The sequence below is a fragment of the Platalea leucorodia genome, assembly GCF_965183815.1.
Source record: "Platalea leucorodia genome assembly, chromosome: 2".
Lineage (NCBI taxonomy): Eukaryota > Metazoa > Chordata > Aves > Pelecaniformes > Threskiornithidae > Platalea > Platalea leucorodia.
The window spans coordinates 45,616,128-45,628,769 of record NC_138824.1 but is presented as its reverse complement, the minus strand read 5'-3'; the positions used below and the strand labels follow the sequence as shown (position 1 = coordinate 45,628,769).

At 41.6% G+C, this 12,642-nt stretch overlaps 1 protein-coding gene across 2 annotated transcripts in view; it reads left to right on the top strand.

The window, feature by feature from the left end:
- The window catches only part of TBC1D4 (TBC1 domain family member 4), a 117,385-nt gene that overhangs the window by 80,025 nt on the left and 24,718 nt on the right, over positions 1-12,642 (top strand). The window contains exons 8-11 of one of the 2 annotated variants that reach the window (XM_082304423.1): positions 622-741; positions 4,884-4,958; positions 5,954-6,180; positions 8,030-8,179. In XM_082304423.1, coding sequence (XP_082160549.1) covers positions 622-741; positions 4,884-4,958; positions 5,954-6,180; positions 8,030-8,179 — 572 coding nt within the window. The remainder of the gene's footprint in view (positions 1-621; positions 742-4,883; positions 4,959-5,953; positions 6,181-8,029; positions 8,180-12,642) is intronic. The other variant, XM_082304424.1, reaches the window with a different exon arrangement.

The following is a 12,642-nucleotide window of genomic DNA, read 5'->3' as shown; positions in this document are numbered from 1 at the left end:
AGCAGGGCCACTGTTAGAGTTCATCAGGGGTAGCTGAAGCTGGGTATTGTAATTGAGAGGACTGTGAAAGAGACGTAATTTGATTTGATTTACAGTGGCATGCTTGTTTTTTTTTTTTTTTTTTAAGTTTGGGGGGCAGGAAGGCAGGGGGGTGGAGAAAGACAACCACTTATTTTTAGGTCTAGATTTTCTTACAGTGTGAGGATACCTCTTCTGTCCCTTTCCTTCCTCCCTGATCCCCAGTCCCAAACAGTCATTTGTAGGGAAAATAGGGATTAAGGCGGCATTGGTTTCAGTTTAAACTATAAACTTATCTAGCAAAGGAAAAGGGTAACAGTATTGTTAAATTGTTATGCTTTTACAAGATAGTCTTTAGGGACGAAATGTGCCTTTAACTGTGGGGGGGTTTTGTGGGTTTGTTTTTTTGGGCGCGTGGGGTGGGGTTTTTTTGTTTGTGTTTTGTTTGTGTTTTGTTTTGTTTTTGGTTGTTTTTTTTTTTTTTTAAATAAAGGCCAAGGATATGTTGTTCATTATGTAACTTGGTTCAGCTCTAGTCTTTGGAGGTCTGCAATTGCAACAAGAATTGCCAAACCTGAATTGTGTCCTTGCTCATTTCAACAGACCATTTCTAACAGTGCGATTCCAGAAAGCACCACTGGTGGTGGCAGGTTTAAACTTGACATTCTGAAAAACAAGGCCAAGAAATCCTTGACTAGCTCTCTGGAAAATATCTTCTCAAGGGTAAGATTAACAACTCATTGTCAACAGCTCTCCCAGATATCCTTGACAGTAAAGACATATCAGATTTTTGATTTTGGCCTCAGTCTGATAAATACTTAATGAAGCAATATCCCTGTTGTGAAATCTGAGGGTTATAGCTGGGTTGATTGTGACTTAACTGTGCTAGAGAGTTTATAGTAAGGCCATACATACAGAGGAGGAAAAAAGGTAACTTTTTCTGAATAATGAAAATTCATTGTAGGTGGCAAGTGAGTTAGCTGAGCATTATCAGATGTGTTGCTTCAGAATAAAAAAAAAATCAGGATGGTTGCATGATCCCATAGAGACATGCTATCTTTTTTTGAAAGTGTGACTAAATCTGCCTGCGTAAACTGGAAATCTTTCTGTTCTGAGAAGTAATGCCTTACCTCTAAAATGAGCTAAAATAACTCATATTGGTCACTAAGAATCTTTAGAATGTAGTAATAAAGTTGTCCTTTTGCGGGGAAAAAAAAAAAAAGCAATAGATTTAAACAAAAAAAAAAAAAGTGAGTTGTTCTTCATTGCGGTGTTGCTAGCCAGGCATGATGTCGAATTGCAGATAATTACTGGAACTCTCTTAAATAGCCTTTTAAAGAAGTCTGAATTGCAAGTTTTGCTTAGTGTCCCCTGCTCAGTAGGGAGAGTCCTGAAAGCAGAGAAGAGGCATATAGAGGAGTAACTGAAGGAGGCTGGGTGCCTGGAATCCAGTATGTCGTTACAGAGAAAGTGTGATGAGCTGTGACTACTGGATGGCGAGGTCTAAATATAATTTGGAGCAGTGAGATTAAGTTCCTTCTGCTAGTAATTTTAAAAGTACCATGCTAAATCAAGGCCTAAGTTGCACTTGTCCTGCAGCTTATACGGTATGTCATAAAGTAACCCACAAACATAGGATGCCACAGATGTTCCCTGCAAAGGGGGCAAAATATTATTTGCCAGGGAGAACCCTTAGAACTGTTTGTACTTAAGGTTAGATGTGAATTTTACCTAGGACTGAAGCTAGCGTTAAAACTCTCCTGGTCAAACCTGGCCTGTGTTGAGTAGCAAGTTTTACACGCTAGGGACTTGGTCTGAATAGAGAGAGCGCGCGCAAAAGAGAGTGATGACAGTCAGAAGATCTGGATAATTTCAGCAGTCTGGAATATCATCAAATGGTGACAGCTACAGTCATGCCTGTGCTGAGTCTGATTTCTTTTCCACATCTAAAGGACATGTGACTGAAAGTGTTCTAGCTCTGACGGTGGGTCACTAACCCTGCGGTGGTTGTGGAACAGGCGTACATCACTGGGAATAACACAGTAAAGCAGCCCTGCCATATACGGACATACTAGCACTCCGATCGTGTCAAGGAAAAATCATTTAGATGAAATGCACTGCTTAAGTTGAAGAGTCTCTGGAGGGAAACTGCTTATATGTTGTTGTTTTTCATATAGTATGTTCCTTCTCACCAGAGCCACTGTGACATGCTGCATGTTATAGTATAAGGATCTACACGGTCCATGATTGAGTTCAAGAGAAGTGGACACCCGAGTCTGGGTTAGGGCCATTTTAAGTTTGCTATTTGTGAAGCAGACTTGCTGTTGTGAGGAAGGTTGTCTCATCTTTACCTTGAAACTGCAAGACATCAGGAACAGCAGTACGTTGTAGTGAATCATGATACACATAGGGGTTCATCCCTGCAGATCCATTTAAAGGTTACACAATGCAAGACTGAGAAAAATAATTTACAGTGCAGCTCAGCCACTAATTATTTGGTTAAAGCAGGTATATACGATGAGTGTCTCTGTGCCTGTATACTGTGTGAGGTGATAGTGCTGCTGTATTCAACACTGGTGAGGCCGCACCTCAAGTACTGTGTTGAGTTTTGGGCCCCTCACTACAAGAAGGACATCGAGGTGCTGGAGCATGTCCAAAGAAGGGCAATGAAGTTGGTGAAGGGTCTAGAGCACAGGTCTTATGAGGAGTGGCTGAGGGAGCTGGGGTTGTTTAGCCTGGAGAAGAGGAAGCTGAGGGGAGACCTTAGTGCTCTCTATAACTACTTGAAAGGAGGTTGTAGCGAGGTGGGGGTTGGTCTCTTCTCTCTAGTAACAAGCAATAGGATGAGAGGAAACGGCCTCAAGCTGCGCCAGGGGAGGTTTAGGTTAGATATTAGGAAAAACTTCTTCACCAAAAGGGTGGTCAAGCATTGGAACAGGCTACCCAGGGAGGTAGTTGAGTCTCCGTCCCTAGAGGTTTTTAAAGAATGGATAGATGTGGTGCTTGAGGACATGGTTTGGTGGTGGACTTGGCAGTGCTAGGTTAATGGTTGGACTCGATGATCTTAAGGGTCTCTTCCAACCTTAACGATTCTATGATTCTATGTGCATACGTGTGTTATACAATGACTGTTTCAATAGTTCTTATTCTTTATCAGGCTGTTAAAACAAGCCTAATGGATTGTGGCTAATTCCTGAAGGTATTTAGGCACCAAATACCTATTGATGTGGTAGGTTTTCCCCTCCTTAAGCCAGCTGCAAATCACATGGTATTGATGTAATGGGATGCTAATTATTGCATGACTTACCATCTTTGGTTTAGAGTATATTTAGTAACAAAGAGACCAGGAAAGAGATTCAGTTTTTTAAAAAATTGGCATACAGCATCTTTTTATAGATAAAAAGATTTAAGTAAAAAGTAAAAGTCAGCATATGTGGGGGAGAGACTTAGCAGCCTTAATCTTAGCAAAATTAGAAATAAGAATGTAGTAACCAGATATCTAGGAACACTTTAAGTGGATGGATGGCTTCTTAGCTAGATGAATAGCATGCAGTGACTTTTTAAGCTACTTGAAGTTAGCTGCTCACGACTCACCATAGGGAAACATGCTGGGTTCTGTGCTCTGGCTTCCCTTAGTCCCAGAGGAATGTCGCTTTTTCACTTGTTTGTTTTGCTGGACTGATCTTATTTTTGTCAGGTTTGAACTGAAAACAGGCTGTGGCTTCCTAATGAGGTACCTCAGAAAAATAAATATAACCTCTGTTTGACCTTATGAACAGATTTCTTCCAGCCCATGCTGCAGTAACCTCTTCTATTGTTGTTGTGTTTTCTGAACCAAAAAGCCCTTCTTACCCTGCCAAAAGTGCGTGTTTTTAAAGCTAGTGAGAAACTTCCAACTTATCCTTTGCTCTTGTTTTATTGTGAGGGTCACTGAAGAGATGCTTCAGGCAGAGTATTCATTGGTAATGAGCTTAAATGGGATAATGTACTTAGAGGGCACTCTAAGTCTTGAAAATAAACCTTACCAGGATAAGGTAGGCTAAATAAATACTGCTGATGTTGACAAAACTTCCCCTGTAGTTGCAAGCATACTAAGACGAGTTCTACCTATAGTTTTCCTGAAACCTAGACTATTTTTCCCCTGATAAAGTACTGAAAGCAACTTATTTCGGCAGTTGGAAGTGTCCAACAGCATACATCACCCATGTTTCATGGGAGTTAGTTTGGAGTGGAAGGTAGTCAAAAGTATTGGGGCTCTATCACCTCTTCCTGTGAAACCAGATGACTGTTAACAACTTAGGCAAGGATCTGCTAACACTAATTTCTAGCAAATTTGCCTCAGGGTTGTCTGCATTATAATTGAAAAGGCTTGTTTGTATCTGGCGCTATTTGGCTGGATTTGCAGCCAGAGAGTATTTTTTCCCAGTTTTAATGCTCTCATTACTTTGGCCGAGGTGGCATTAATTTGTCTGAAATGTCTAGATATGGAGTAAACTCTCTGTTTAGGTTGTAGTATGTCAAATGCATCCATTAGCTGCAGTGCGTGCACAGTACTGAAGTCTGGAGCTTTTTGAACTCGGCTGTTTAAGCCAACTCAGCTATTTTGCCTCAAACGGATCAAGAAATACTCAGTTGCTTCAGACAACAGAGCTGCAGGTTTAAAACTCCTGGGAGCAAGGAGGGAGAAGATACAGTTTTGCCAGCTAAAGACATCACTGCTTGTAAAATCCAGTGCTTGCCTCATGTGAAATGTGTCACGTGCCTGAACTGTCCGGTGTTCACCTGTACGGCTGTTGCCATCTTTGCTTCACCATCAGAAAAAGAGGAAAAAAAACAGATTAAATCACTCGCCTTTTTTCTCGCAGGGAGCCAACAGAATGCGAGGCCGCCTGGGAAGCATGGACAGCTTTGAGCGCTGCAACAGTCTTGCTTCTGACAAAGTATGTAAGGAGCTTAGTTAAAATTGGCAGGTTTTCATGCACGGCTGTTAATGAAGTGTAAAGATGGTACTCTGCTTCGATTTGAAGGAAGTAGCACAAAGCACATCAATTTACAAAATTCAAATAAGAGTTTCTACCGGGAGGCAGAGGGTGTAAGAAAGCTGGCATATATGTTGACCTGAAGCTTCAGCTTTAATCTATTGTTTGATTGCCAGTCCTTTTTTTCTACACTTCCCTTGCTTTTACCAAAAGCAGGGAGTTTCTGGTCAGCTAATGCCTTGTTTCACTGACGTAATTAAAAAGGGTCATATCTCAACAAAAGGAAATGCTCAGAAGGTGAAGAATCCTTTCTGTAAGTAATAGTTGCTTTAGGGAAGTAACAAGTTTTGACCTAAAACCAGCTGTTGGGGATGCTGTATGGGGGCGAGCGGGCGGAACTCTGTTCACTTTCTATTTCCTGTTTTTAATGTTTTACCTCACGTGAGGGTTGGTTGCTGGTTTTCCCAGGAGGTGAAGATTCTGTTATGGTTTTCCTGCTACAGTTACTCGTAAACTGGCTGTGTAATAACAGTCTCTCTTCCAGGATATCGCTATGACGGTACAGGAAGTATGCTCGCGATATGTCGAGGAAACTAGCTAAAAGCGGTTTCCCTAGTCTTTTCAATTCCTGTGTTTTCCCGAAAGAGCCAGAATGCTGATCCCTGTGAGAGGATGCCCGGAATAATTAGTATGTTGTTTGCGTTGCATATACGTTTTTATTCCTCCTGCCTCTTTTTTTTTTTTCTTTTTTTTTTTTTTTTGAAGAAGGACGCTGCTCGTTTGGAGTAAATTATCAAAGGATGTCTGGTTTTGGTGATAATTAGCATACAATAGGCCATGACCAAGAAAGGGGAGAGGCTTTGGTGCCCTGATGCAGCGCACGACCCGTGGGGTTAGGCGAGAGCTGTTGTAGGGCGCAGAGCGGCAGGCCTCACTCCGCCAGCACTTCCTTTCAGGACGCTTCGCCGGGCGATTCCCCGCCAGCTACTCCTCCGGCGTCCCCCGTCTCCTCGGCCTGGCAGCCGTTTCCCGAGGAAGACTCGGACTCCCCCCAATTAAGGAGGCGCGCGCACACCTTCAGCCACCCCCCCTCCAGCGCCAGGCGAAGGATAACCTTCCAGAACGGGAGGTCCCAGAGCGTCCGGTCCCCGCTGCTGCGGCAGAGCTGCGTCGAGACGACAAGGTGAGTCGGGGCGTGCTGCGCCACACGCCTGCTGTCTCCTGTGATTTCAGTACGCGAGCCTCACCCATGTTCCTTCCTACGGACACTGCTTCTATCGTGCTCTGGGTTTTCTTTATTTTCAGCCTGTCTTCTCCGCCTCGGAGCAGTTTGGTGCTTTGCAATAACTTGCTAACCCCCGAATTAGTGATTCGGGGAAGCATCAATCCAGCGAATTGATCATCCGGCTGGATGCTGGCACCAATCTGTTTGTTTGTTTGCTTGTCACCTCTGAGCTGAGCCTTTTTGGCAGTGTCGGTAGTCGGGCCCTTTGGAGAAGATGTCCTCACCGCTTTTAACTGCAGAGACGATAGCTGACGGTTGTATGCCAGGATGAAAAAGGCACTGACAGCTTCAAGTGTCAGTCGCTGTGTTAGCCAAGCCCCCGGAGAGTATGTCCAGAATTAATACTGGTGAGGAGCCTCACAAAATGACTTAAGGATTAAACACCTCCACGGAACTGTGAGGCATATGATTTCCCTGTTTGCCTTTTTCCGGAGCTTCCCTCTAACTTCTTTCCCCTTCCTTTTTGGAGACTCTCCAGCTATTAACACGTAGAATACCGTTCCTTCAGGAGTTCCTCCACTCAGTCAGAAGAGGTCCCCACAGTTCATTGTGGGCCTCTGGTTGTGCTTTCTTTCTCTGCCTCCATCCTGGCTATCTGCAATAAGTGACCATGCAAACTTCAAGACCTTTATGAGATTCAGGCCCAGATAAGCTGAATTTTTTTCTGTTGGAGGAGCACTTTGTCCAAACTACTCATCTGTTTCAATGCTTGGCTGCAATTATGGTTTTTTTGTAGGCTCTTTCTAAAAATGACTTTAAATAATAATTTCTCACCCATTTGATGTCTAGATTAAATTATCAGTGTGAATGCTGCACCAGCTAGTAGAGAAAGGCAAAAAATTTCATTCTGTTTAAGAGAGTGGAAGGGGGTGAAGGGTAAGAAACTAGCCTTGAAATAGCTTTGTTACATTGTGTTTCTGAAGAGATAAATAATGTGTTTTTTACTGAGATAAAGGTTGGCTATTTCTTTTTCCACTGACCATGTTGTATGCAAACAGGAAACTGACAGTTCAAACTGAAGGACTTGCTGACTTCACTTCTTGGTAATAACTTTTAAGAAGTCACTGATTAAGTGGCATCATCAGCAGATTTTCAGTCAAAACAGTTTGTAACAACTTGATTCTAGGCTCAGATTTTTCCTTCTTTCCTTTCCTATTGAGGATTAATCAAAAATGTTAAGTAAATGTTTCCTTGACTGAATTAATTTTTATGTGTGTGTCCCCCCAACACTTGTTACTATTATTAAGTAGTGTCTAACTGCATAGTAGGACTGTCTTTCTTGATTTAAATACTTCACAAAAATGTATTCAAAAATATTGCATTTAAATAATCTCTATTTTCTAATGTGTTCTAGCAATACACATTATTTACAAGAGCAAGAGAAAACTGAAGGGAAGAAACAAGGTGGTTCATGTTATTGGAAGCAGGTTTCTAAGGATATTTTCTGAATGTTTCAAAGATTCTTTTTTTCTTAATTTGCTTTGAGAAAAAATACGGCTAAAGAAAGAAAGTGGTCTGCCTGTTCTGCAATGTCATTAAAACGTTTCTTAAAAGAAATCAGCTGTAACAGCAAAATCAATGTCATCAGGGAAACTGCCCAGTAGTGCACTTGGTACATTTTATCTTCTGGGAAACAAAGTTAATCTAAGCCAAGATGAGGTACTTGGCCAGTATCTTTAATCTGGATGTTTTGTTGTATCCGAATCCGTGCTGACCCATCTGCTGTCTTCTCTTGTTGCCTGCACAGCCCTATTGCCGGGGTTCGGCGCGCTCTCAGTGAGAGCGAATCTGCGTCACCTGGTCTCCCCTCCTCTGTCTCTGCCCCTTCTTTCCTGAAAAGCTTTTACCAGAGCTCAGGAAGGTTGCTCCAGCACTCAGAAAGCGACCTCTCCAAGAGGTGAGAGCGTTGTCTCCTGCCTGGTTCTTCGGTGCCACCAGCTTAGCAACAGGATTCTTAGTGCAATGCAGCACATGGGCTCTCTCCCACTCTGCCTTGTGCTCCGGCATTTCTAACAGACTTCCTAAGTACTTGATGGAAATGGGCGAATAGGCTTTTGGCCAAAAAAGCCTGTTAAAAATAGAGGCTTGTCTGCTGACATCTAGTAGCTGTGACCTATTTCTGTTGCAGTGTTGCAAGTCTGTTGCACTGATTTGTCACTTGAAATGCAGTGGTTTTTAGGAGCGTCACGCCAATTTAATGCTTTCTTTGCGGAATGCAAACCGGCATGTGTTGCTGTGATCATTGGCATGTGAAAATAAGAAAAGAGCAATGTGAAGAGTGTACAGTACTAACGTGGGATGCCTGTGCATGAGGAAGGGGACATGCCGCGTTAGCTGGGTGATACTAGCTGTGAAATATTTAGAGAGAACAGGAGAATAACTTTCAATTGAAGAGGAGCAGGGAAGAAGCGAAGATACAAGAAGGGCTTTCTGACATCAATATAAAAGGCTGAGTGTCTGAATGGAAGTCACGCTTCTTTTTACTGATAGAATAGGCTCTCCTTCAGGAGGGTGCTTGAGGAAACTGCGTATGGGTTATTTTTCTGAAGTAGGCCTATAATGAATAAGATGGAGTCATAGTTTTGAACTTCATGATGGTGTTTTGCCACTTGCTGGCCTTTTTATTTGTCTTCTGTCAATGACAACTCCTTTTTCCTTCTTCAGTCTGTCCTTGTTCACTGAGCTATACTTGTGTTTCTGATACTCCACCTCTGAGTGTGGCTCACCCCTAATCATACCCAACAGGAAACTGTGGAGTTGTAGACGGTGCTTTTGTGACTGTTTCTCCCTGGAAAAATAACAGTAGATTACCAAAAACAAGTGTTGATGAGATCTGGATTCTGGGTGTGTTAGGACTCTAATACATGGGGATTTCAGTTGTATGAGATGGGTGTGGAAGTTTTTAGTGGTGCCTAAAGAAATTTTTTTCACCTTGTGGAGTGCAGTTTCGTTCAACACAGATTAGTTTGTCATCTCCATTTCAGGGTAGGCTGTATGAAATTATGTAGATACACAAATTAATGTGAGAGGCAGTTGACCTAAAGGTGGCTTTAAGGTACAGTTTGGGTTAGTCATATATAGGTTAGAATAAATACGAAGTGTGTATCATCTCCTTAAGCACACTGTATCCTACCTTGATTTCACTGACATTTAAAGTGTCTCTTTCTGGCCTCTAATCTGTAATTGGTGTACAGCATGCAACCAAAAACTGTAGCGTAGACACAATTACAAAACACCTAGTGGGCAATTTCTACAGTTTAGGTCCTTCCAGCAGAATAAGCTTGTGTATAAATGAAATAAGGTGAGACATCCTTACAGGAAGGTGACTACATAGCCTTAGTGGCAGGACTCCTGCTGCCCTCCCACCCCGTCCCCCCAGTCCCCCAGCTTTTAGGAAGTAAATGTTCAAATGTCTAGATTGACTTTCTAATAGAGGGATAATGTAGACTAATTATTACTTAATTTTAGGAGGTGTTTCCAAAACCAGTCTTAGAAATATTTCACAGTTCTGAAGAGGGAGTCACTTTAATGTGACCCCTCCTTTCTACCCAAGCACAAATGAATAAGGAATGGCAGTGTATGTTTTTGAAATTTGAGAGGAGAGATTGACATCTCGTCCAGTGTAGAAGTGGGCTTTTAATATCGCCTGTTCTTAACCTTGTGTCCAGTAATAGTTACTTTATAAATAAATTGGGTGCCTAGGTTTTCCATTCCCTACTACACTGCAGTAACACTAGACTAAGTAGCAGGTGAATTATTAAAGTTGGAATTAAAGAAACTGGTGAGTGCACGCCAGGGCTTGCAGACAAATGGCAAAATAACCTGTCTCTTACAGACTACCTCTTATTTGGGTTCCAGTCCAACTTTGTTTCTGTGTTGCCTTCAGTTAGCAGACTTGGTCCAAGCTGAACCAATGCCCAGGTCAGTTTGTACAGGCAGCTGGATCCCATTAAACCTAGTTTTCTGGATTTGGGGAATGCAGTTATTGAGTATTGTACTAAAACTGTAGTTTAATGCCAGCTGATTCCAAGCTGAAATGTCTGAGATATTACTTTTTCTAGATTTGGTTATGCATGCTAGCCAAGATACTGTGCTTCATTATAATGGAGTTTGAACTGTAAGGTGGGGAGATCTTCAAATTAGGAGTCATTCCCAGAGGACCACCCTCTTTCTGCTTAGGCTTCATAGTATACAGGTTTCTCGTACTATTTAATCTTGACTTTGTGCGAAAACTCTTGGGAAAATGAGATCTCTTTAGCTATAGATCTTGCTGGGAGCAGCTGGGCCTGAACTGTCATGGTAAGGAAACTTCAGTAACAAGCGTGAAGTGTTGGCATCTAGTTGGGTTCATGAAGCGAATACAACAAATATCGTCAGAAAGAAGTGCCAAATGAATAATGCTGATGTGATAAGAGTGACTGAAGTAATCCAACTGTCACTTGAACTGACTAACGGAGTATGAAATATATTGTCCAACTGATGGTGGCTGAAACTCTTTATGTGATTTAGCTTGCAAATTTGTGTCGTGTCATCAGGTTTATGAATGAGAGGAAGTTCAAATTGTGTGGTTTTTCTTGGTTTTTTTTTTTTTCTTTTTTTTTTTTCCTTTGGCTATTTTTCACAGAGAGGACCATCTTCTATCCTTGATAGGCTCAACATGAGGTGTTCTTAGCATTCTCATATGAGTGCATGTTAGGTTGGAATTGAGTGCAGTGTGGCAGTCCTTTACAATCTGAAGGCTGTAAGCTAGTTAACTGTTAGGAATCCAAATTAAAACTTTGGTGCATTTTTCTCGCTAAGAATAATCATGGTTACTACGCATTCATGAAGTGTATCCTAGCCACATTGCACTGGAAAAAATTTTTTTATAGTCTGACTTCCTGTATCATGTAGCTCTGAGATTACACGTGATGCAACAGGCAACTTTGATGTGCAGGAGCAGAGCCAATTTCAGTCGGAATTCATTTGAGAAAGATGTTTGACTTGTAGCAGCCAAATGGGCCTATGCAAACAACACCAAGCCAGGGTCAGGTGGGGAGTTGTGTGTTAGAAAGCAGCTCTGCTTATTATATATGTGTCTTTTAAGTATTGACCACTGTATAGAAGATGATTCTGATCCATGTTTGCGTCACACTTGGCATGCGGTCACAAACTCGGACTGATACTAGGATGTTGGACATACATGGTATGGTAGCTCCCACCTGATTGCAGACATCTTCGTCTCAGCTAATCAATGGAGAGAAGTTGGTGTTTCTGCCGCACAGTTGCTCTCATCCTAATGTGATTGTCTTCAATATTCAGACACTTACAGGGCTGATCTTGCCTATTTATCTACCTTCCTGAACACTAATACAGCCAGTTGTGCCTGATACCGGGAGCATCTTCATTTAGAAAGCAGGAATCATGCCCTACAAGTGTCTTGACCTTCATTAAAAAGGAAGCCTCAATTGACTTGCTAGGACTTAAATGGCTGTGTTGGAGATATCTAAAGCCAGGAGAAAACCAAAAATACTCTCCAGATAAGTTCACTATGGTGCAAGACATATCTTTTTTCCTAATGTTTTTGGGGAGGCTGAGCTTTTTGGGTTTCATTCTAACGATCACTACTGTGATGTTTTATGTGGAAGAGAGAAAACAGTGATATGTTTTCTGCTTTAAGGAATGAACAATATAGTCAAGTTGGGCATCGACACATTATTAATAGGTGCCTTCAGAATGTTTTTGCTGTATTGTTGATTCATTTTTGTAGAGACAAGTCTAGGGTGGAAATGGTCTGCATAATCTTGACTTTTGACAAGTGCGTTGTGCAGCGTTTAATATTGAACACAAGCACACATAAGGATTAAAAAAAAAATCCTGCCAACATAGAGGTAAACAAACAGGTATTTGAGAGCATAATCTGTTTTTAAACTTTCATTTCTGTAACTTCTGGAATTTCTGACTTTTATTCAACAGCTACTCCTGAAGGCTGGCCTATTGGCAGAATCTTTGGTTTTTTAATATAAAAATAAAAGCAGCGCTTTTAAAAATGGGACAATCTTCAGCATAGGTTTGACTAGCCCACACTGTCTCTGTTCATTGCATTGTTATGCAAGGATAATTTAAACTGATTTATCGCTGCTTGAATTTGAACAGATTGCTTTTTTAAAACAGCTTCACTTCTCATGAAGAAAGTAAAATACTTGAGAATGTTCTTTAAACAAAATAGCAAAAAGTAATTATTCAGAATAAAAATATATGACAGGAGTGAGAACCAATAGAGAGGTGTAAACTGATTGGAACTAGTTTTTCTTCCTCCCAGAGGGGAGGAATACTTCATTTATTAGGCTTACATATAGGCTTGTGCCAGTTTAAGTCCTG